The sequence below is a fragment of the Pristis pectinata genome, chromosome 21 (assembly GCF_009764475.1).
Source record: "Pristis pectinata isolate sPriPec2 chromosome 21, sPriPec2.1.pri, whole genome shotgun sequence".
In the NCBI taxonomy this organism is placed as follows: domain Eukaryota; kingdom Metazoa; phylum Chordata; class Chondrichthyes; order Rhinopristiformes; family Pristidae; genus Pristis; species Pristis pectinata.
In genome coordinates, this window is record NC_067425.1 from 29,615,251 (window position 1) to 29,640,957 (window position 25,707).

Consider the following 25,707-nt stretch of genomic DNA (forward strand, 5'->3'; position numbering starts at 1 on the left):
GTGGGACTTCATTAAGGATGGATTTCCAGCAGCTGAGTTTTAGATAAGATGCTGATGATTTGAAGGTTGAAGAGCCAGAGAGGAGAGTAGAATCATCGTAGGAGTAGAATCAGGAGGTGAAAATGTCTGGATGAGCATTCTAGCAACAGTTGGACTGAGGCAATGACAGAACTGAATGAAAGTGTGACAAAGAAATTGAGTGGTCTTTGTGATGAGGACTTCAGGATTGAATAGAATTCCAAAGTTGACAACAATCTGATATAACATGGGGAATGTCACCAATTGGGTTGCTGTGGTGATCAGAGATATTCTCTTTCTCTTACTCACACATCCCCCATCCTCTTGGTAACTTTAGAACATAGAACAATTACAGCACAATTCAGGCCCTTCGGCCCACAAAGCTGCGCCGAACATGTCCCTACCCTAGAAATTACTAGGCTTACCCATAGCCCTCTATTTTACTCAGCTCCATATACCTATACAACAGTCTCTTGAAAGACCCAATCGTATCAGCCTCCACCACCGTTTCCGGCAGCCCATTCCACGCACTCGCCACTCTCTGAGTAAAAAACTTACCCCTGACATCTCCTTTATATCTACTCCCCAGCACCTTAAACCTATGTCCTCTTGTGGCCACCAATTCAGCCCTGGGGAAAAGCCTCTGACTATCTACCCTATCAATACCTCACATGATCTTATACACCTCAATCAGGTCCCCCCCTCATCCTCTGTCTCTCCAAGGAGAAAAGGCCGAGTTCCCTCAACCAGCTTTCATAAGGCATGCTCCGCATTCCAGGCAGCATCCTTGTAAATCTCCTCTGCACCCTCTCTATGGCTTCCACATCCTTCCTGTAGTGAGGCGACCAGAACTGAGCACAATACTCCAAGTGGGGTCTGACCAGGGACCTATATAGCTGCAACAATACCTCACGGCTCCTAAATTCAATTCCCCGATTGATGAAGGACAATACACCATATGCCTTCTTAACCACAGAGTCAACCTGCACCGCCACTTTGAGTGTCCTACAGACTCGGACCCCAAGATCCCCCTGATCCTCCACACTGCCAAGAGTCCTACCATTAAGACTATATTCCACCAACATATTTGACCTACCAAAATGAACCACTTCACACTTATCTGGGTTGAACTCCATCTGCCACTTCTCAGCCCAACTCTGCATCCTATCTATATCCCTCTGTAACCTCTGACAGCCCTCCAAACTATCCACAACACCCCCAACCTTTGTGTCATCCGCAAACTTACTAACCCACCCCTCCACTTCCTCATCCAGGTCACTTATAAAAATCACAAAGAGTAACGGTCCCAGTACAGATCCCTGAGGTACACTACTGGTCACCGACCTCCACTCAGAATACGATCCTTCAACAACCACTCTTTGCCTTCTGTGGGCCAGCCAGTTCTGGATCCACACTGCAATGTCCCCTTGGATCCCATGTCTCCTCACCTTCTCCATAAGCCTCGCATGGGGTACCTTATCAAACACCTTGCTGAAATGCATATACACTACATCTACTGCTCTCCCTTCATCGATGTGCTTAGTCACTTCCTCAAAAAATTCAAATCAGGCTCGTAAGGCAGGACCTGCCCTTGACAAAGCCATGCTGACTATTCCTAATCATATTATACTTCTCCAAATGTTCATTAATCCTGCCTCTCAGGATCTTCTCCATCAGCTTACCAACCACTGAGGTAAGACTCACCGGTCTATAATTTCCTGGGCTATCCCTACTCCCCTTCTTGAATAAGGGAACAACATCCGCAACCCTCCAATCTTCTGGAACCTCTCCCGTCTCCATGGACGACACAAAGATCATCGTCAGAAGTTCCGCAATCTCCTCCCTCGCCTCCCACAGCAACCTGGGGTACATCTCATCCGGTCCCGGCGACTTATCTAACTTGATGCTTTCCAAAAGTTTCAGCACCACCTCTTTTCTAACTTAGAACTAACTTGTTTTCTCACTCTTCAAATTCTGTTGAAGTGTTAACTCTAGTTCTCTTTCCACACATGGTCTGACCTGCTGAGCGTTCCTAGCATTTTTTGTTTTTATTTCAAACAGTTTGAAAAGGCCAAGAAGTTAGTTGGAACTGTTGATCAACAAACAAAGCATTTAGTTTTCTCAAATCTATCGTGTAGCTATAAAGGAACAGAGCAAACATACCACCCACCTCTGCTTTAAAACTCGCCAACTCATCCTTCAGAGCTGCAATCTCCCTGTAGAGTCGTTCAATCAACTTATCCCTGGAAATAAACAAATTTATGAGAGCAAGGTGCATCAATGAGTAAACTCTACTGTGAACCAATTGCCAGGAAATGAGTGTGGACAGTTACCAGCCTATTTCAAGAGAAGTAGATTTGCTACAGGATAAATCCAGCTTACTTTTTAATTAGACCTTTCTCTCTTCTGATAGAGGCAATTTATATCGGACACATAGCACCATTTGTCCACCGGAATTTTGCCATTCTTTACTTTTCTGCAGGAGTCACTGTCTGGCAGTCAGGAGGTATAAACCTTTCTGAACTTTGCCCTCCAACTAAAGGTCACTGAAGCTAATGGCAGCCATCTGCTCACCAAGGATTAGCTAACTCGTTGCAGGTTGGAGAAAGAGCCGGGTATCACACAAGACAATGCACACACAAGTGTGACTCCATAGACCAGATTTCAAAGAATGCAATACTTCTGTTTAAGAACAAAAATGAACAGAAGTTAAGAAGTTTAGGCTGAAAACACACAAATTTAGATTGGTTATTAAAAATATCATTATTACAAGTTTTTGATGCTGGAACAGTGACCAACCATTAAAATAATAATTGCCATACACTTGCTCCACAAGTGTATGGCAATTTCCATACAGTGAGTTTAATTCTGCAGACAGTTCAATATTGGTCAATAAGGTGTGGTGACTAAATGCTCTGTGAATTAAACTGGCACAGTTCCAGGATTCACAGCAAGTGTTCTCATAAAGTCACATATGTGCCTTTTCAATAAAAGAGGTAAACAAAATAATTGCTTTGCGATTTATGATCAGATACAAGCACAGTGTGTGTGTTAGTTGGAGTGGGGGATTTGACAGCAGTAAGGGAACAGCAATTTGGAAGTGAGGAGAATGGACATGGAAAAGTTGAAGTCTAGTGTTACATCAGACCTTCTCCAGCAAATGCTAGTCACAGAAGGACTAGTCTGAGGGAATCAAAGGCCCCTGACTGGCTTTCTGAATTTCTTGCATTTGATAGCAGTGAGAAAACAAAGATCAGCAAAGCAAAGAGAAATGAAGGTGTTAATAGCAGTGCAGTCAGGCACATTTCCTTGGGTGTTCCTGGAAATTAATCAGCGATCACAATAGCCTTTCTTACTCATGTGCATTCCTTGGTTGCTAATCCACAATTAGATGATTTATTGACCGCATTCAGATGATATTCCTATTACCCTGGTCTATTCAGTCTGAGCAGTTTTATAGAATCCAACTCATAGATTACTGAACCGTTAATCTTGATCCAATGGAAATGGTTTATAACAAAATAGGATTGGTGATAATTAGTGCAATTACAATGGTAAAGATTACAGGATTTCATGTGAATATTTACTTTCCTTTTTTAAAACATTTTCAGATCACAAGATGAATGCACAATTGAGGAACTTCAATAAATCTGCTATTACTTAATTAATTTTTAAAGTAAAATTAAAATCAACACTAACATTACCCAGAAACCATCTGCAGGGCCATTAATAAACCCAATCTCTACTGAATGATACAGCAAATTTTCTTTCCTACACCAGATCAATGGACAATCTGATCTGGATTTACACACAACCCATCAGTTCATCCTTGGAGTGATGCAGGTTATCTGCAAGTTCATACTGGGCAGCACCTGTGTCCACACAACAAATCATTAATCATGGTGAACTCCAGCATTCCTTTCTCTGTTGTTAAGTAGTAAACCTTTCATCACTGGTAATGGTACCAAGATTACACTAGGAGATACCTTTGGATCAGGATTCAGATAATCCATTCAAACACTCCAAGCAGCTCAGTTTTGGAAACAAAATGGAATACCGGATGATGCAATGGCGCACAGTCCTTAGTTTTATTTAGCCTGTTTTCAAAAGGCATTGAACAAGTGCTAATATTGACAAGCTTCTCAATTTACACATCTTTCCATTGATTTTTATAGAAAGCTCCCCAGTGAACTCTTCTGAGTAGGATTTAGAGAACTATTGTTCAATGACATACAAAGCCTTGAGGTTAAACTTCAAGAATGTCAATCTCTCCGAAAGTAAGTTTATTCCCACCTAGACAGGTTTGGAACAGCCCATTTCTTCTCTTAGCTTCATTAATGTGCAGCAAGAAAATAAAATATCTAAGGACCAACACTAGAAAGATTTCGACCATTTATCTATGTACAGTAGCATGCAAAAGTTTGAGCACCCCTGGTCAAACTTTCTGTTACTGTGAATAGCTAAGTGAGTAAAAGATGACCTGATTTCCAAAAGGCATAAAGTTAAAGATGACTTTTCTTTAATATTTTAAGCAAGATTACTTTTTTATTTCCATCTTTTACAGTTTCAAAGTAACAAAAAAGGAAAAGGGCCTGAAGCAAAAGTTTGGGCACCCTGCATGGTCAGGTACTTAGTAACACCCCCTTTGGCAAGTATTACAGCTTGTAAATGCTTTCTGTAGCCAGCTAAGAGTCTTTCAATTCTTGTTTGAGGGATTTTCGCCCATTCTTCCTTGCAAAAGGCTTCTAGTTCTGTGAGATTCTTGGGCCAGTTTGCATGCACTGCTCTTTTGAGGTCTATTCACAGATTTTCGATGATTTTTAGGTCGGGTGACTGTGAGGGCCATGGCAAAACCTTCAGCTTGTGCCTCTTGAGGTAGTCCATTGTGGATTTTGAGGTGTGTTTAGGTTAGTTATCCTGTTGTAGAAGCCATCCTCTTTTCATCTCCAGCTTTTTTACAGATGGTGTGATGTTTGCTTCCAGAATTTGCTGGTATTTAATTGAATTCATTCTTCTCTCTACCAGTGAAATGTTCCCCGTGCCACTGGCTGCAACACAAGCTCAAAGCATGATCGATCCACCCCCGTGCTTAACAGTTGCAGGGGTGTTCTTTTCATGAAATTCTGCACCCTTTTTTCTCCAAACTTTCCTGCATCCTCACCACAAAATTCAGCATCAGAAGTTTGCAAAGGAACATCTAAACAAGCCTGATGCATTTTGGAAACAAGTCCTGTGGACTGATGAAGTTAAAATAGAACTTTTTGGCCGCAATGATCAAAGGTATGTTTGGAGAAAAAAGGGTGCAGAATTTCATGAAAAGAACACCTCTCCAACTGTTAAGCAAGGGGGTGGATCGATCATGCTTTGGCCTTGTGTTGCAGCCAGTGGCACGAGGTACATTTCACTGGTAGAGGGAAGAATTAATTCAATTAAATACCAGCAAATTCTGGAAGCAAACATCACACTGTCTGTAAAAAAGCTGAAGGTGAAAAGAGGATGGCTTCTACAACAGGATAACGATCCTAAACACACCTCAAAATCCACAATGGACTACCTCAAGAGGCACAAGCTGAAGGTTTTGCCATGGCCCTCACAGTCCCCTGACCTAAACATCATCGAAAATCTGTGGATAGACCTCAAAAGAGCAGTGCATGCAAGATGGCCCAAGAATCTCACAGAACTAGAAGCCTTTTGCAAGGAAGAATGGGCAAAAATCCCCCAAACAAGAATTGAAAGACTCTTAGCTGGCTACAGAAAGCGTTTACAAGCTGTGATACTCACCAAAGGGGGTGTTACTAAGTACTGACCATGCAGGGTGTCCAAACTTTTGCTTCAGGCCCTTTTCCTTTTTTTGTTATTTTGAAACTGTAAAAGATGGAAATAAAAAAGTAATCTTGCTTAAAATATTAAAGAAATGTGTCATCTTTAACTTTATGCCTTTTGGAAATCAGGTCTTCTTTTACTCGCTTAGCTATTCACAGCAACAGATATTTTGACCAGGGGTGCCCAAACTTTTGCATGCCACTGTATTTAGAACAAGACTCACTCCATGAGACCCAACAAATACCAACTGGAAGGTATCAGTTATTGAAAACATTTATTCCAAAATTCAAGTTAGATCAATACCCTTACCTTTCATCCTTAGACATTCCATTCTGATTATTAAAATTGAAAGGGTCAGTGGGTCCAGTACTTCCAAAGAGGTCATCGAATTTATTATCAAATAAACTCTGCAAGGAAGAGAGTTAAAATTTATTAAAGGTAACCATAGTTACTGATCCACTCACAGACATATACAATGAAAACCAACCTTATTGCAGAAGGCAGCAGTTAAATGTCTGTTCAGAAATAACATGGTAATAATTTAGAGAGAGAAGAACGCAAAAAAAATAGGAGCAGGAGTAGGGATCAGGCCCTTCAAGTCTGCCTCGTCATTTAATATGACCATGGCTGATCTAAGGAAAAGAGGAAACATAATGAGGAGATTGGAACAAAGGCGGCCAAGGAAATTCCAAACAACACCTGGCCAAACAATTTTGATTCTCCTGTTTTTATGGCCCATTTTCCCAAAAAGATGCCTCTCCTCTTTTGATAAAGTCATCTACTCATGGGTAGATGACTTCAGCCAGTTATTCAATCCAACAACCATTCTCTTATAATCCTGCATGATTATGAGCAAACATGCTATCAACACTGGGCGTTGTAGCTGTACATGATCAAATACATTCACAGCATATTTTCAGACAGGGGTCAGTAGTGGAGCAAGAACACTAACTGCCCTCATTTCTCTCTCTAGCCTAGGAGCCCTTTGCCATTCTAACATCTATTCTAACATAATGTGATGGTCAAACTCAGCACAGACTAAAACTTGAATCTAGGGACTTGCTGTCTGGTCAAAATGGATCAGCTTCACAGTCCACATTACACAAACCAACTGAGCCTCTAATTAAAGGCAAAACATTGAAAAAAATGATAGAGGTGATGGAAAGCACCAAATACAAAAGGGATACAGCCCACTTAAGCAACAATGATCATGCAATAGGATATTTATAGCACCTATAAGCAAGTATACCATCCCAAAGCCCTTTGTATGAATATGACTGAAATTTGGCACCCTGCCATATAAGGACAGAGGGAAAAGTGACTGAAAGCTTGATAAAAGAGGTTGATTGTAAACGAGAGTCACAAAATAGAGAAGAGACATTTAGGTCAGGAATTCCATAGTTGAAGGCACCACAAAATAATAAAAATGAGTTCTGTCAGCAGACCAGCTGAAAGTGGGATGATTGAAAAGAAAGCCTGTAATAAAGCTAAAAGCTCATTCCCATAGAAAGTGATAAAATCTAATCCACCAAAAGGCAAAAACACACAGACAGAAGCAGCTGGGATGACTTGGTAGAAGTGGGCAGGACAGTCGTGAAGACAGTAGAGCTGAGCTTGGATTCTCACATTACTATAACAATGACATTAAATTAAAACTGATTCCAGAATTTAGGCCCTTTTAAGACCAATTTATCAACCAAACGTGGAAACAACAGCAAATCATTCTTATGAAAGGGCTGAATTTGCTCACCACTTCTTGCTTTCTAAATAAGTGAAGCAGATGGAGTTACTTTGATGAAACAATGGTGTAAATTTCTGCAGTCACGACTCAGCTCCACAAAGATACCCTGAAACAGCTACGCATGGAATACTAAAGATTCTGGATTGGTTCTGATGAAAACACAGCTCCTCTAATGAATGCAGCTAATAATCCTTCAAATCTCTTCAGAGAAGCAGGGTGTAAAGCCATTCAGAGAGAAATCAATTATCACCATGGTAACAATTCCACTTCTGTCTCAGTGCCTCTCCTGTGCATTAATCCTTTCTACTGCACAGCAATAAAAAATTTACATAGGGGAAAAAACTGATCATAATTTCACTTGCAGATCCTCGGTTTAATCCCTGTTTAAGTACAGAAAATAACTTCCCCTGTTATAAATGGGGCAGATCTGTTATGGGACTCTTCCTCCTACATTTGTCCAGATTTCACCCCCAACTGTCATCCAACACTTTCAATAGTCTGCACCATTTTTAGAATATATCCAGGTAATCACTTTTACTATTAGAAACTACACTTTTAGGAACTGCACAAAATCTAGATAAACTTCAACATATCCCAGAGCTCATTACATAAAGCTTGCCTGACATCATATTAGCTAGATAACTTTCAAATGATAAATATCTACATCTAAGTTCTGGGTTTCACATAATATATATGAATGTTCACAGTGACATTTATTGTTTCACTTCACCGATATTATAAAATGAGTAACAAAAGGCAAAAAAAATGTTGCTACCAGAGGCAAAAAACTGAATTTCAAACCAGCTTTCTCCAAGTTAACTGGTCTTTTGCTGTTGCACAACTCTCAGATTTAGTCTACCATTTTGGTATCCCAGAGAAAGAAAAGTGGTCCCTTTAACACTTAGGCATTAAAAAAACAAGTTGCCAGGAACCTCTTAATTATCATGACAAAAACTGCTCAGGATGTCAGCTTGGCTAAAATCCATAACTGCAAATCCATAACGTGGTTATGAGAATCATTCAGTTGATATTATCCATAAAAGGGAGTATCTCTAATGGGGTGAGGCCAGGGTTAGTGAGGGGCTAAGCTATAAATGATGGGTCGATGGGAGCAGTTAGAGAGGGAGAACCTGAACAAAGGGACATAAAATCTATGAAATGAGGGCAGTTAGAGAGTGAGAATAGAAAAAAATATATAAAATTTGTGAACTGCTGAAATGTAAGATGTGCCTAGCGGGTCAGGCTGTGCTAATGGAGAGAGAAAAAAAAACTACACCCTCCTAAACTTATTTATTCTCTTATCCAATTCTGATGAAGGCTCTTCAACCCAAAACATTCACTGTCTCACTTTCCACACATGCTGCCTGATCTGCTGAGTGGTTCCAGCATTTTCTCTTTTTATTTTGATGTAGCTAAACCACAAACTTAGAATGTATTCCATTTTAAAGTGAATTACAAAGAGGAGGGAATGAGGAAAAGGCATTCTACATTGTCACTAGTCACACTAAAGATTACTGTTATTGTGAGCTATATCAGACACTGGGTAAAATTTGAGAATAATTTTACAAGTTTAACCAAAAAAACTCATTCCAGAGTCTGATGTTTTGGCCACTCTTCAAAAAACACATGGATGCTCCGGAAAGAATGGGTATGGAGACTCCAGGCTCTAAACTGCGTAAAATGTCAACAGGTCTAGTTATATAGCCTGTTTAATGTAGCAAAACTTCCCACAATGAGGTACCAGGGCTAATGGCCAAAATTCTGGTTAGATATAAGTTTCAGAAGTACCTTAAGGTAGAAAAGAGACAGAGAGGTGGAGTGTTTTAAGGGAAATAATTGCAGAGCTGAGGCAGTGGTGCACAACTTATTTTGAAGGGAGAGCCAGACAATCATTTGAATCACCTATGAGGGCTGCTCACATGAAAGATGGTTTCTTTCAACCACACAAACCAGATATTGTTAGTCACGTCAGGAACACAAATCCTGACAATCATTAACAGCCTAATTTCTGTTCAGATTGCTAGCATGCAGCATTAAGCCATGAATATTTTCCATAGCTAAAATGTAGAAAATTATGACTGATTTTTTTGTGTTTGACAACATAATTCACTTTTCTAATCTTGGAAGCTCAACAACAGTCCAGCAATCATCACATTATTGATTTTTTAAATATTTACTGCTTTATTAGTTAAGCATCATATAAATCTTGTAATTGCTTACTCTCATTTTCAGAAATTCTTTCCAGTGTTTCTTTTGCTCTTCTCAGAATTGTATTTAGCCACATATTTATGTTCCTCTGTTACTAAATAATCACATAACTCTTCACTAAAACAAATGAGCTTTCCATAAAAATCAGTTCAGCATATTTACGATGATGAATTGGAAAAAAGATCCAATTTCTGCAGAAACTTAAAACTTGCACTGAAAATTCACTTTTCTATTTCCTACTGCAGATCCTGCATATCTTTGCGATTCAACAAACTCTAATTCAAGTATTTATACCCAACTCTATCACCTATAAAATAATGCCCTCTGGAGTTGGTGGGGGGGTGGGGGGGAGAAAAGAGGGGAATGGGGATGTAAGGAATGGAAATCATCTGAAAAAGCTCCCTGCTGTCTATAGTTCCCAGCTAATCCTTTTGCCTCCCTGGTTCTATACACTGCAGCTCCAAGTACCAGATTGTATAATTAACACAGCTGAGAGAGAAATCTGAAGGGTTAAGACTGAAAACCAAGTGTTAAACATGATGAGAATGGGGCCTTGAATGATCTCTGAATTATTTTGGTCAGGACTAGTATTAAAACCATGTTAAGAATTTATTGAGCATTTTTTTAAAGTACCAAACCATCTAGCATCTGAGAACTGAGAACATTGTTTGTATCCAAGGAATACGAGGTTAGTGTATGTGAGCAGCACTGACGTAAAAGATCAACCATGATCTTAGTAGAGCAGGCACAAAGGACCAAATGGCCAACTCCTATTTTACGTTATATTCTCCATAAAAAGGTACACAAGCCTCTGACAGTAGTTAAATTTAAATAATAATGATGCAATGATAATGGTCCCCATTTATGTTAGCAAACAACACAAACTATTTCAGTTCTGTGTGCTGTTACTATGTGTGCAATTTTCAAGTAGTACAAGATTTTAGGGAACCATTCAGTTTCTAGTGACTTCCTAAAAGTTACACTTCGTGAGAATTTAATCGTGCCTCTTCCTTACTATAAACAATGCAGACAACTAATCGGAACCTCCAGGAGAAATCCAGGGAACTATCCAACCTTTGCATCTATGTCAGAGACTCCGGGGTAGGCTGCAAAGAAGCATCTCATTAGCAATGTATGCTGAGGTCCCAGGATGCTCAAGATATGGTCACTATTGGTGTAGCAATTAAATTTGGGGATGATCAAGAGGCCAAAACAAAGATGACAAAGTTGGTTCCAATCCAGGAAAGAGAGCAGGGCAAACATTATACAGATTAAGTATAGGGGCTCAAAATGAAAAGCAAAAATTTATCTGATTGCCCTTGGGAGGGAAAAAAGGAAAACACATTTTGTTTACTGCTCACAAATTTGAGTTTTGTTGCAAGCAGCTACCTTGGTGGTAAATAGGCCATCAAAAGATTTAGCCAAAGTGGAATCTATCCAGTTACCTTCCTCCAATCGGATCGCCAGAAATAGCTTAGTTTTAAGTCTCCTGTCCAATGTTCACTTTTACTCTGATGAAGTAGTTGACATCCAATGCACTTGTCCAACAGGAGAATGACACCAAGTGTATTGAAGCTGACCTTCAGAAACATCGTGTCAAGTTTTACAAGTTTCTTCCTAGTCTCCTTGCTATATAACAAGTTCTCATTGAACACCTTGTCTCGTACCTGCTGGGACGATGGATCCATCTCAACCAGGTCATCAGTTTCCACAACCGGCTCACTGTCCGGGGAGGTCGACTCCACGGGGATCACCACAACAGGGCTGACGTGTTCAGACAGAGCAGAGGCCCGCAGGAAGTTCGGAGGATTCTGCAAGAAAACAAACAAATAACTATACTCAGTTAAAAAAAAGGATGAAAGTACACAGTCAATTGTTAAATGTAATATGGTTAATGCTCTGGATGTGGATTGTTCAATCTGCAGCCGAAACATCAATATTTCTTTGCAGGAAATGAGAATGGAACCTCGAACAAAGAGATTAAACATCTGATAATAATATCAGCACAGCAATTTCTGGGTCATGATTCAGCATTCAAATGCATATTGATTAAAGGAAATTTAACAGCAAGAAATCTGAATGATTACAAAGATGATAGGACAAATTTATTAAGATTTCAGTTAAATCTGTTGGCAGATGTACAAAATCTTCCCACTCTGTCCATCAGAATTGCATCACAGCTTCAGTTTTGTGCACTTCGCCAGTGCAAAACCGTGGCAACCATCTTCATGTCCCACATTTTTCTTAATAATTCTATTTATCTGAGCTCAGCCATCATCTCATGTAAAACTTTGGCATTTTATTTTATTCAACCTTAGTTTCTGATCCGATGTCGATTCCCACAAAGACCGATTGCTTCCGTCTCTCCTTCCGGTCTTCCCCTGCTCAGCCCACATTATGCTTAAACCCACAGGAAGGCTCATCATTTCCTAATGACCAAAGCAGTCTCACAGCCTTCATTCTGCACAACCTTGAGCTCATCCAAAGCTCTGCTGCCAATACTCTGCTTCACCTGCTCACTTATTATAGCAATCCTCGTTGACCTACAAAGATGCAGAGTCCCAGGTTTCTAACACCTCAGATGTTAACTGTTGCCACATTTAAATCCACAGGCCTTTCCGAGTGGAATGTCCTCCATTCCAACAATCTCAATTGTACTCCGACTCTGAACTTTTATACAATCGCTCCTTCCTTCTTCCCACATTGGTGGTCAAACCTTTAATAACTGAACACCATAGTTTGAAACTTTCTCCCCAAACCCTTCCCCTTCAGTACTTTCCTGTTCTCCTTTTTTCCTAATTAAAAAAAAATGATTTTAAAACCTGTTCCTTTGCTGTGATATACATTTTCCCCTGGTTACAGCTCTGATGTGCTTTGAGTCATTTTATCTCTACGTGAAATGGTACCAAGTTAATGCTTTGTTATTGTGGGTGACAATATATAGCATGAAGATCATGATCATGTTTAAACCAATGTTTCTTCACAGCTGCTGGGCCAATATTCTGTCATTTCCAACCCCAAATCAGCATGGGAACACCAATACATTCGAGGTTCTGTAATAAATGCAGCTTTGTCAGTGCAACTCCAGAGGACAAATCAAACACAATTCTTCACGTCCATCCAAAGTCAAATATCCTTCTGATCATGGGTACAACACAAAGCTCACACGCAGCCCTCAGCAAGATCCTGAACTGTGTATGGGGCATCTGTGAGCATGACCACACCAAAAGGTGTTGCATAGTCTGCACCTCGCAAGTCTCAGCTATTATAGCACTGGGCCATTTCACCACATCAGTTGGACTGGACAACTTATTACAGAGGCAGATTAGGACCTTCCAGATGGTTCATTTCTCCTCTACCCCAGCAGACAACTGTTCTGTCACCCTAACTGATGAAGTCTGCAAGCAATTCTACCCACAACTACTTGCTGACAGATGCAGCAGGAAGACAGGCTACCTATGTTGTTGTTAAGAAGGCTTCTTCATGACTTCAGATATCTTCTGCAGATGCATGAATATGTAAAGCTCTCTGGCATCCTCTGTTTGTTGCTCCTTTCTCCGTGGTTGATCACAGGTCTCTGGGTGACTGGTGGAACTATTCTAGTGAGGACATACAAGCTGTTGACATGTATTGACTTCAGGCAGCCCCCTCAATGGACCACCTGAGTATTTGCAGCTCAAAATCAGCATCAAGTTGACTATCCTGCATGGTCAAAGCCTTCCTGTTCCAAGCAACAACACTCAGCACTGGAATGGCATTAGGTAGGCCACAGAAGTTCAGAGATGTGTGAGCCCCTATTTTAAAATTCTAAATTTCCTATTGTCACTGTTTCCAGCGCTGCCTTTGTAGATTAGACAACTATCAGATTCATTACCCAATTCATTACACAATCCATCATTGTTGGAAGATGGAGGTAAAAGTCCAACAGGTAATTGTCTATTTGCCAAAGATCATCCTCTAAATTCCAGCTGGGAAGAGCAGTCATCTTCTTCCTATGACTTTAGGAAGAAAATCTGTGAGGTTCAGATCCCCCAACCAGTTCATTGTCCTGCCAGAGATCAAATGCAACTTCAAGGTGTTACCCTGGAATCTGTGTTGGGGGCAAGATATTATGATGTTGCCCATGGCCTGGTTAGATGAAGTTTCAAGGTAGCACATCAGCCATGACCAGTTTACAACTGTCCACATGTTCTGTGGCAAGTTGACACCTGGTTCTTGAGTTGTAAGTACGTTGTTTGTTTGTACAGGTGTGTTCTGCCCAAGATTTGCTCCAGAATTTTTTTGAAAAGAACAATGAATGGCTCTTAAAATCCACAAAGATATTTTCTGGGCTCAGTGGATTTTGGTACCTTCCAAAATGATAGCAATTTGATCACCACCTGCATTTTCCATGAAAAGTTCATACAAAATTCAGTGATTTACTGTAAACTCTGAAATCCTATAAAACATCAGCATTGCTAACCTGGGACCTGTACCAAGGGCATTGCTTGCAAATAATTCCTAATGTTTGACTAATGCTAAATGTAATAGCCACAGGGACTGTTGTATTTCATCTACTGAAAATTATTTGTTTACATTTCAATATGACCTCAGTAACCTGGCGTATTGCCAATCTCATTTTCAGGGTACCTTGAGGACACAGCCTTCTCCCACAGTCACGCTAACATACTACTCCTTATTTGAAGAAAACAAGTGCCTTCCTGTCCAAAGGCAATTTTCTGGAATCAGTCAATACACAAGAACCCTGGGAGTCTGCTGCAGACTGTGTAAACAAGAGTCATTCAGCATTTATGGGAACTCCAGTGATACCAACCTCCAGAGACCAGACATCAGAATCTCACAGACAATAACAAAAATGGATTCATCAGGATTTTCACCAGCTTAAAAGGCCTCTACCTAGTACAATTACATCACTCAGTACATCAAAATCATGAGACAATCTGTGGTGTCAAAAAAGATCACAGCACACAACTCACATTGTTGTTGGAAGCTTGTGCATTCCCATTTACCTACTTTTTCCATTGACAGCTGCCCACCCACAAAAAAATGTCAAAATCAGATCATGTAGGAGAAACAGCAAGGGAGTGACGAGGACAGGAGGAACTTACATCAACTGGAGAGTGGCTATGTCCATCTTCATAAGAAATCAGCATTTGTGCTGTGTACAATCTGAGCGTCGATAATCAAGTTGAAATTAGAACCAATCCAGCAACACTCAGTCCCTGGAAATAAGCACTGTTATTTTCAGTCAAGGTACCCAGGGCCTGTCTTTACAGGGGGGAGCTCAGGAGGGGCAAGGAACTGCAGATTTAGGGGACACTAGCATAAAACCAGCAGAGGCAGTAACCACCACAAGCAAAACCAACAGCCTGATGCAGGGTTTCGACCAGAAATGTCAACAATTCCTTTCCTCCCACCGATGCTGCTCGGCTCGCTGAGTTCCTCCAGCAGATTGTTTGTTAAACCAGCCTGATGGGCAGCACTGGAGGAAAAAAGTCAGTGTTCCCCATAACATGGGATCATTTAATGATGGAAAAACTGAAACTAAAGTTCAGCTGAATGAGGGAAATTTAACAAAATGCATAATTTTGCATTGACTTCAAGCTTTTCATAATTCTTAAATTCAAGTAAGTCAGCTGAACACAGGAGGCTGAAAGCAGGAATTTAATAGAAAGTGGTTCCAGTGATTAGTCTCACATGAGCATATCATCTTCATCTGCAGTTGAAAAGAATCTGCAGACCAGAAGCAAGTTACAAAGTATTCTGCAATCTTGCCCTTTAGTGGGAAATCACAGGAGAATGAATCCTAACTACAAGGAACACAGCAAATCCACTGGTGTCCAGGAACTCTGGGATGCAAAGTGCAACTTAGTAAATATCCCACAATTATGGAGAGCATTTTCCCATGAAAAGATAAGATAAGATCTTTATTAGTCACATGTACATCGAAACACACAGTGAAATACATCTTTTGCATAGTGATTTTGGGGGGGCAGCCCACAAGTGTCGCCGCGCTTCCGGCGCCAACATAGTATGCCCACAACTTCCTAACCTGTACCTCTTTGGAATGTGGGAGGAAACTGGAGCACCCAGAGGAAACCCACACAGACACGGGGAGAACGTACAAACTCCTTACAGACAGTGGCCGGATTTGAACCCGGGTCACTGGCGATGTAAAGCATTATGCTAACCACTATGCTAACTGGCAATCACTCCTACTTCATCCCCTTTGTGCTATATATGTCAGTATAGTTATCTTAAACTGCCAAGTATTCATAATTTAGAGGGTACAGAATAACATAATTAAACCTGATCTTCAAAATATATGTCACTGAATGAAATGAAGTAAAACTAGGAATCACTTTTGTCATTAGGAAAATACTCCTGCTATTATTGCATCCCCCACCCCTACCCTCTTCAAAAATAATGGATTATTCTTCTTTCATTTTCAATGGGAACAAATGACTGCTGGGGAGATGATTACAGAGACCACTGAGGGCTGCCTTGAAATCAATGGGCAGGAACTCTTCTTTGATGAATACTGTATTAGTGAACTGCTCATCAGGGAATTTATGAACAGATGCATTCATTCTTTGCACGTTGCATAGTGATCAGTGCCAGCCATATGCTGTTGTCAGAAAATACCAAACATTGAACAGTGATGACAAAATGACTCAAAGTCAGCCAATGGTTTTCCATATAACAGCAAAGTGAGGTAGAGCTGCTTTTTAAGTTAACATTGGAATAGATTGAAAACCCTGTAGGGCACTGCAAAAATAGTATCTGTGAATAAGAGTCAGAGCAGAACTCTCAGTGGGTGCCTTTTCACTGAATAACGAATGACAGAATTTTGTATTCATTTGCAATCCTCACTAAAGCAGGAGCCAGAGGAGCCAGGCCTTCAGGTTTCTCTGCAGAGAGCAGAGGGAAAAATAAAATGCAAGAGAGAGAGCAAATGCAGAAGGAGCATGAGCTTTGTTTACATTTCTCCTACAGTACTGAAGGATTGAAAGTTCTCTTCCCCAATCCTCACATTTCTCCCCATGTTTCCTAAAGGCACCAACTATTGTCAGGGTCATAATGCCAGCATCCTTTTCCTATCTCGCTCAAGTGGTCATTTCTCATGTGGCAATCTACACAAATACCAACAGAGCATTCAATCACATATAATGATGTAAACTAGTTTTCCCATTCTTAAGCCTTCGTGTGCCATTTTGCGAGGTTCAAGTCAGCCATTAGATCATCTACATGACAACAATACGTTAATTTCGTCAGTCGTAATAGGAATGATTTGTCACCCTTTGTGCAGATCTAGAAGATGCAAGCTGCTCCCCTCCGGAGGCTATCTGTATCCATACTGTGAGAGAAGAACTTGATTATTGCTCCATTCACCAGGAGATTGTCAAGCATTTGGTTGCATTGTGATCACTTCAGTTGTGGATTTCCCTCTTCTCAATGTCCATTTAACAGGGTGGGCCACATATAGGTCATCATCTAATCCCTGAGCCAACACTGAAGCCTTCTGGTTTTCATCCGCTGCATAAAATATGGAAGACTAAATAGGATTGAATGGGCCCTAGCTGCTGTAACCACCTGAAGCATAAATGGTTGATAAGGAGATCTGAAGAATCTGATGATGGCAAACCTGATCAAATTATGCAGCACGCAACAACGCCGAGCCTATGGACAAGTTTGATGGTGGCATTCCAGAGGTACATTCCTTCTTCTCACGATTATTAGACTAATTAACCAATTTAAATTGGATTTGTAGCTGTTCTAAATCATCCATCAGAAAGAAGCGTGGAACTATGAGATACAAAGATCAAGCCTTGAAAAATGTTGTCTCAGATATGGTGGCGTGGATGTTACAACTGGCCCAGTTGGTAGAACAATTGAGCGTAAAATCCTTCTGATTATTATCAAGTGACTCCTAGAGGAAAGTGTGGTTTTAAAACAGGACTGAAGTTGGTGGCAACATTGTTCTTGATAAGATGCCTTGCTAACAGGTTCTGGTCTCATTCCAAAGAAATACTCACCTGAGCAAGGTGACGAGCATCTTTCGTTTTTGAAGAAATAAGAAGGGAACTTGGAGAATTCAAGAGAGGTCTAAACTAAAAGCCATTCTGCATTTTAACTAATTAGAAATACCTGCAAATAGAAAATACAACAGTTATAGTTTTCAATGATTGTAAATTTAATGACTGGGATCTTTCAACAATGAAAATGGACCATTTTTTAAAATAAAGATTCACGGGACACGGGCATGGCTTGAACTCCTAATTGGCTTGAGAAGCCAGAGGCCACTTGGCTTCTTGAATGGATGCAGTTTATGCATTGATGGGACTCCAGAGTGCTCTTAGGTAGCCAGTTTCAAGATCTTCATTAGTAATGATGATGGCTTGGCAATACTATTTCTGAGTCAGGATGATGCAAGAGATAGAGGGAAACTTGCATGTGACGATAGCAGTTGTGGCACTTGCCTTTTGTGGTAGTAATGGGACAAAATATTGTCACAGGCCTTTCCTGATGTGCAGTATTGTTATAATTGTATGGTGCAAGATGCCTATACAAAGAATAGCCATTGAAAAAATTAATATTCCAAAAAAAATCTGCCAAAGCTGCTCTTTAACTCATTTCTGCAGTGAAAATAATTCTGTCCAACCTGACCAGCTGCTTTCTTAATCTTCATTTCATGAGTTAAGGACTCCTTCAGCCATATTTTCAGCATAAAGCAAGTTTGAACTAAATAAAAGTACGAGTATTAAGAACGACTGGCTCTTTACCTAAATCTTGGAAATTTATGCATTAGGCCAAGAACTAGTAAAGATACTCAAAAGGAAACCATTCTCGAAGATATAGAGGAAAACACAGCAGAACACTGGCTCGGATCAAATGATTTGTTGTGTAGCATTGGCGGCAGTGAACACAAAACACTTCCAGCCCCAGAACAATGGTATAAATTACTAATTCATTCAATGGAATCTTGAGAGCACAGACAGTGTATTACTTCCAAAAAAATGATTTAGTATTGTCTCCAGAGTCTAGTAAAACCACTCAAGATGCCCACAACCCATGCATTTTTCTACCACGGGTTATCTCAGAATCACGTGCTATTCCCCTGCTTTAAGGAATACTAAGGGGTGAAGTTAAAAACTCTGCACTCTTGGATTGTGTGAGGGAACACATCAGGATTTGGACATGAAGGTCATCATACCATGTGCAGCCTTGAAAAATTCCATCTATTAAAATCTGAATGACTTGAATTCTAAATTTCTGACCCATGGTCCTACAACTCAAAGAAGTGCACTGATGATATTAAACCCTGAAGTCAGATAAAACAAGAGTAATGAATTCAAAATTTTATGCCTTGTTATAGGAAGAACATTAGTTTCAAAAAAAGCTGAGAGTACAGAATGGGCATCCAAGAGAAAACATTTCAGTGGTTGTTGTCAAACGTGGATAAAAGATGTTTATGGTTTTTGGAAGTCAATTATCCCAGGTCAAATGTAGGGATTTTGCTCATGTTCTGTTCCTTAGCACGAGCAGATCATTCTGGAATGCCTAAGCATCATTCAGGCTTAGGCTGACAAGTGGCAAGTACCTAGTCAATATAGCTCCAACAATATTGAGGAAGCTTGGCATCATCCAGGACAGAGCAGTCTACTCAATTACCACCCCACCAACCATCACAATTATTCAATCCCTCCACACCACATCTATTTACCTAGACTACTCCAAATGCACCTCCTAAATGGTTAGCCTCTCCTAGCCGGAAGGACAAAGGGCAGCTGGTGGGCGAACATCACCATCTGCAGGTTCCCCAGCAAGTCGCACGCCATTCCAACTCGGAAATGTATCTTCAAACTCCCAACCCAAAAGCACTCTGGGAGAAACTTCACCAGAAGGACTGAAGTAGTTCAAGACAATAACTCAACATCACCTTCTCAAAGGTTATTAGGGAAGGGCAAGGAATGCTGCCCTTGCCAGTGATGTCCAGATTCACAGAAATGAATAAATTATACAGTGATCACAATGGTAGAGATGTTCATACATAGGGAGACTGAATCACCACTACCGCCAACAACACTGCAGAAGATTGCACAGAACTTTGCCTGTTACAACTTGTACAGACTCTGTTGTTATTGTACTAATCCTTCCTAAATAAACTTTGTAAGTAAACTCACCTAGAAATGGAATAAATTACCACTTGTTTTAATGCACTAATTGTACAAAAAAAGTTTTACCCAGAGTGAACTGCCACAGCGGTCGCTTCTTGATGACATCACGCCACTGTAAAATTGGACTAGGCACTTCCACACACTACGTCAGCATACTCAACCTTTCCACTTTCAGGCACTCAATAACCAGTTCCAAACATACAGAAATCGGTCTCAAAAATGCAACCAACACCATTGTGGAACTGTCTCGGAACATCACACTGGTCTGTTGCATTCCTTTTTATTTAGAGGAGCACACTGCTGATGTCAGGAGACATGACTGGGCAGTTTCTGAACATCCCATGGGTGGACTGAAACTAACAGCAAGTGCTTTCTCCAGTATTTAGTTGTTCAGAGACTCATTTCATGAATGGTGATACCACTCCACTAGCAGCGTTTCTAAATGAGGTATAGTGGGTTCTGCAGGAAAGCCAGCAGCTGCCACACCAGTGTTACTTATCTCTGTGCAACGAAGGCAGAGATTTGTTACATTTGTGCAATGCTCTAAGTGCCTTCAGAAGAATAAAGATTAAAAAAAATCAAATGCCACAAAAATCAAAAATCATAACAACTGACTGAATTTTAACACCCCAGTGCTTTTCCCATTTCACCATCTTTTATGAGGGTATTGTTGCCCTGGTACTGCATCACATTGTCCCTCTGTGGCTCCAGTCTGACTGCTGAAAGTCTCTCCCTTTCCCTGAGCCTATATGAATGTCATTGATGATCCACAAGGTACGTTGGACCAGATGAAGGATGCTGCCCAGGACCAAATGAAGGGGCAGTCAGGATAGCTGGCTGTGAGGCACAAGGCAGCAGAGAGGGATGAATTGGTGCCTATGTGAGGGAAGGCATCAATGTCACCTCAAACCCTACACATCGAGCAACCCCTCAGAGGACTGTGCAGATAATGGTGCAACAACCTGCTGGAACTCAACCACTGTTTCAACTTTCAGACTTAGAGGTGATGCATCTGATAGACCTCGAATCACAGGTGTCTGGTCACTAATGTCTTCATTCTTCTCCTCCAAGTCAGTTCTCTTGCATAATCTGTGCAGGTGTCTACTCAAAACAAGGAAGTGAGAAAGTGGGTTGGGGATACCTGCTCATGCAGGAGAAGCAAGTTCCCACAGGCCATCCCTATGCTCCAGCAGAAAAGTAATCTGCCCTCGCGAGGCATCTCTCCGGTCATACAGGGAGGCATCTGCAAATATGCAGCGTCTCTCAGTTTATGGAGAACAAGCTAGCTGTAGCTTGTAGCATCCCCTTGCTCCTGTCGAACTGTAAGCTGAATCCCCGCATCCAACAAGAGCATCTGCTGACAAACGGCATCTTGTCGTTCAATGAGAACATCAAATTGTACCCTGACATTGTTATTCTTTCTGTGGAGCTTCAAGCTGGTTACATGGCAGTGCCCAGACCTCTTGATGGATCAGTAGGAAACTGCATGGAAGCAGGAGTACTTTGTGTGACCTCTGTATGTACCTCCAGAGCAACTGATAGTTGAACCTGTAGGCACTCTGGAGCAACATACAAGATGCTGGAGGAACTTAGTGGATTATACAGCACCTAGGGAGGGAAATGGACAGTCGAAGTTACAGGTTGAGTCTCTTCATCTGGACTGCTTTTCTCTGGTCCCATTGTTGCCCCAAACCCAGTACAGATGAAGGGTCTCAACCTGTAACATCGACGGTCCATTTCCTTCCATCGATGCGGAGTTCCTCCAGCATAATGTATGTTGTTCCATATTCCAGCATCTGCAGTCTCTCGTGTCTCCTGTAGGCACCCTGTGCTGGATCACACCAATCCCGCCAAAGAAGTGTGCATGATACCCAGAATGGAGCACATGATGCTCCACAAAATCCGGACATCGACTATCTGTACTCCTTGTCACCTCCTGCATTCGGACAGGCCGGTCTGACAGCTAATACACCAACTCAACACGCATCAGCACCAGCCTTATTAGGAAAGCATCCCAATGGTGATCCATACACTCAGGATGTATAAACCAACCATCTCAGAGAAGCTCCCACATCAGACTTCCTGCACCTGCCTGCATAACTTCCCGCAATATGCTTCCATTAAACCAAGCCCATTCATCTTTCACAGTGTGTCTCTGAGGTGCTGCTGTGGGCCATCAGGTGTATTGATACATTGTGCTCTTCATCCTAGCTCTCCTCGTCCTCCTCCTCTCATTCTCCCTATCCTGTCCTCCGCTCTGGGGAGGGCGAACCAGGTAGCTTGCCCCAAAACCCATTACAGGTAAAACAGAAGACAGTTGTACTTGTTAGCTGCAGTCAAAACATCATATGGTGATTCTGATACATAAATAGTAATGAGGGGCTCGGCTGGTGAAGATGAAGTTAAAGGGAACGTAGCAATCACCATGAGACTGCAGGACTCACCTCCTCGAGCAGCCTGGGGTTTAGGGAGCCCCACCTCCCCACTCTGTCCAGTATTAGCAGGAGGATCGCCCATCAGGGAAAGGCTCTGCATTTACTTGGGCCCCCTCCTATTGATAACAGCTTTGTATAAAGGGAGGCGAGGAGGATCACCAGGCAACCTTTTCATTATTGTTCCTTTGGAGGCTTATCCTCTGAGTGGTGGAGAGGCTAGGATATCCGGTGTAGGGGGCATATAACCATGAAAGAGCAGTACTTATTTTGGTCGAGAAATAAAGGACTGCAGACGCTGGAATCTAGATGAAAAACACGATGATGCTGGAGGAACTCAGCAGGTCAGGCAGCATCCGTGGAGAAAAGCAGGCGGTCAACATTTCAGGTCAGGAGCCTTCTTCAGGACCATTTTGGTCTAGAGTTGAGCTTGATCTATCTGGTAAGTTTGCAAAGTTCCTTCTATAATTTGGTGATTCTCACTATTTCAGTCACCTCTTGCCAACCTCTTCTAATGATACTCCTGATGGGTTCACTGGTTCCAAAGTGCACAAGACCTTCCTCAGAGCAGGTGTTGCTTGAACGAAGACTCTCTGAATGCACTTAGGAGCTCTCTCCCTCTCCCCTAAAGCCTCTTTCTGCCATGGAAGCCATTGCATGCCTTCTGCCAAACTACTGCCAGTGGCATGAAATTATGGTCCCAATGGAACCATCCACAGCCTGCTTTAGTGCACATTTCAGGTTTTAAATCACACTGTAGCCATTTCAAATGTCTTTAGGTCAACTTTTATTATTTCATTTCAGGGACTCTATATGGATGCAAGTGCAAAACACTAAGGTTTAGCATATCAAGAAAGCACCAATTCTAATTCTTTACTATTTGCTGAAAAATGCAGGTTGGTTTTGAAGACAGACAAGATTCTGTAACTACTTATAGTGGAGTGTAGGCAGCCAATAGGAGATGATAGCTTTGTTAAAGTTTTTCCTTGTTTGCTTTATCACTTCCTTTAGATTCAGTACTGAAATGCCATTAATTAAAATGGTTTCTAAAAGGGAGGAGAGGAGCCAGGAGATAGTACTTATTGAAACAAAGGTCACTTTGTCACAGTTTCAAAAGTTAGAATGACCAAAAGATCCAGAAGTGAATTAACTACAAAAGCAAGGCGTTCCTGGATTGGAAGCTCCACCATGTCTCAGGGGAAAAGAAATAGCTCCATTGGCACTTGAAGGCTGAGGTCCAAGAGAAATCCAATGATGGAAAGAACAGACGATGATGGGTGGATACATTCACAGAAGTTCCAGCAGTTCACTGATAACCATAACACAAGCAGATTTTTCAGAGCTGTCAATACCATCTACAATCCAAACATCCACCTTACTAACAGGCAAGAATGGAAGTGAACTTGTCAAGACAAGAAGACAAGAGGTGCCTACTGAAAAAAAAATCATCTTCATATTACATCTGCTACCTGATTGCTTAAAAGTCATGATCTTAACCTGTGGGCCACATCAGACTCGATCTCCATCTCGGCTGGTCTCAAGCAAAGCTGGATCATCACCTCAACACTTTCCTCAGTCTTTCTTGTTGCAATGCTGCACCTCATTTCCAACAAGATCCCTGCTGGTTTGGAGTTAATCTACAGGACAAATGGGAAACTGTTTATTCTACGTCACCTACACTTTAGAGAGGAGCATGGGCTTTGCACTCAAATATCTGCAAAACAAAGGTCCCCCACCAACCAGTCCCCAACAGACAGCAGTGCCCTCTGAAAATAAAAGTTCCACAATGAGACCCTCGAAAAAAATGGGCCAACTTCTCATATCTAGGAGCCATCTCTCTAAACCAAATATCAATGATAAAATTCACCGTCATCTTCAGTCTATCAATACAGCCTTTAGCCATCCAAAAAGAGAATTAAGATCAAGACCTCAAGCCTGACTACTGGTCGATCCTGGTTGATTGAGGAGTTACCACCAATGTTATCTCCACAAAGTTTTCCAAGTCAACTTGAAGGTAATCAGTGTCTTCTTCGAAGCCAACATCCCTGATACAGTGACTAGAATTACATACAGCCAGCTCTGATGGGTGCGCCACATCATTCACAGGACACAAGACTCCTGAAACAGACATTTTACTCTGAGTTCCTTTCCAACAAGTGATTACCAAATCATCAGCCACTTCAGAACCTTGTCTAAAAAAGTGTAAGTTAGAGACATTGGTGTACTGTACAACCTTGATACTGCCTATTCCCAACCCCTGTGCACACCTGTGGAAAGGAAATAGCACCACGGTTAGTTAAAATCTCTGAACGCCAAAGTCTCTCCTTTTGCAGTCTGTCACCAATCCCAATTGGCCTGGTAATCTCCTTACTTGTTGCACCTGAAGTCACATTCATGACTGTGTTAGCAGTCTGTGGGTGCACATATGCAGAATACAACAGTGAGCCAACTACTCCTGTTGTGTAATACACATGCACTTTAGAGCAGAGGTTACTAAACAGCAAATCAGGAGTGAATTGTGACTGGTTCTTTTTCTAATAAGCTTCTTCATCAAACCTCTAGCTGACATCAGTCCAGATTGGGATCAAACCCAAGATCACCTTCATATGGTATCAAACAGTACAGAAAGAGGACATTTAGCCTAATTTGTCAGTGCTGGTTTTTGACTGAAATGGCAATTTGTCCTGTTCCAACCACCTGAACGCTAGATCCAAGAAAGCACACTGCCACCTCTACTTCCTCAGAAGGCTAAGGAAATTCGGCATGTCCCCGATGACTCTTACCAATTTTTTACAGATGCACTATAAAAACCATCGTAACTGGATGCATCACAGCTTGGTATGGTAACTGCTCTGTCTAAGGCCACAAGAAATTGCAAAGAGTTGTAAATGCAACCCAGTCCATTACACAACCCAGCTTCCCCTCCACTGACTCAGACTATACTTGTCGCTACCTCGGGAAAGCAGCCAACATAATCAAGGTCTCCTCCAACCCCGGTCATTCTTTCTTCTCCCCTCTCCTGTGGGGCAGAAGATACAAAGGCTTGAGTGCACAGACCACCAGGCTCAAGGACAGCTTCTATCCTGTTGTTATCACTGACCCCTCATATGCTCAAAGATGAACTCTTGATCTCCCAATTTACCTTGTCGTGGCCCTTGCAGTTTATTTGTCTGCCTGCAATGCACTTTCTCTGGAACTATAACACACTATATTCTGCATTTTGTTCTGCAAACAAAAGCTTTTCACTGTATCTCGGTATTTGTGACAATAACAAACCAATAACAAATTAAGTGTCCCACTCTAGCTC

The 25,707-nt window shown here is 41.4% G+C and overlaps 1 protein-coding gene across 2 annotated transcripts in view; it reads right to left on the reverse strand.

Annotated features, from left to right (window-relative positions):
• hip1 (huntingtin interacting protein 1) overlaps positions 1-25,707 on the reverse strand; it is a 236,106-nt gene that overhangs the window by 56,560 nt on the left and 153,839 nt on the right. For both annotated transcript variants that reach the window (XM_052035356.1, XM_052035357.1), the window contains exons 11-13: positions 11,458-11,601; positions 6,151-6,248; positions 2,189-2,261 (exon numbers count right to left, since the gene is read on the reverse strand). In XM_052035356.1, the coding sequence (XP_051891316.1) occupies positions 2,189-2,261; positions 6,151-6,248; positions 11,458-11,601 (315 nt within the window). The remainder of the gene's footprint in view (positions 1-2,188; positions 2,262-6,150; positions 6,249-11,457; positions 11,602-25,707) is intronic.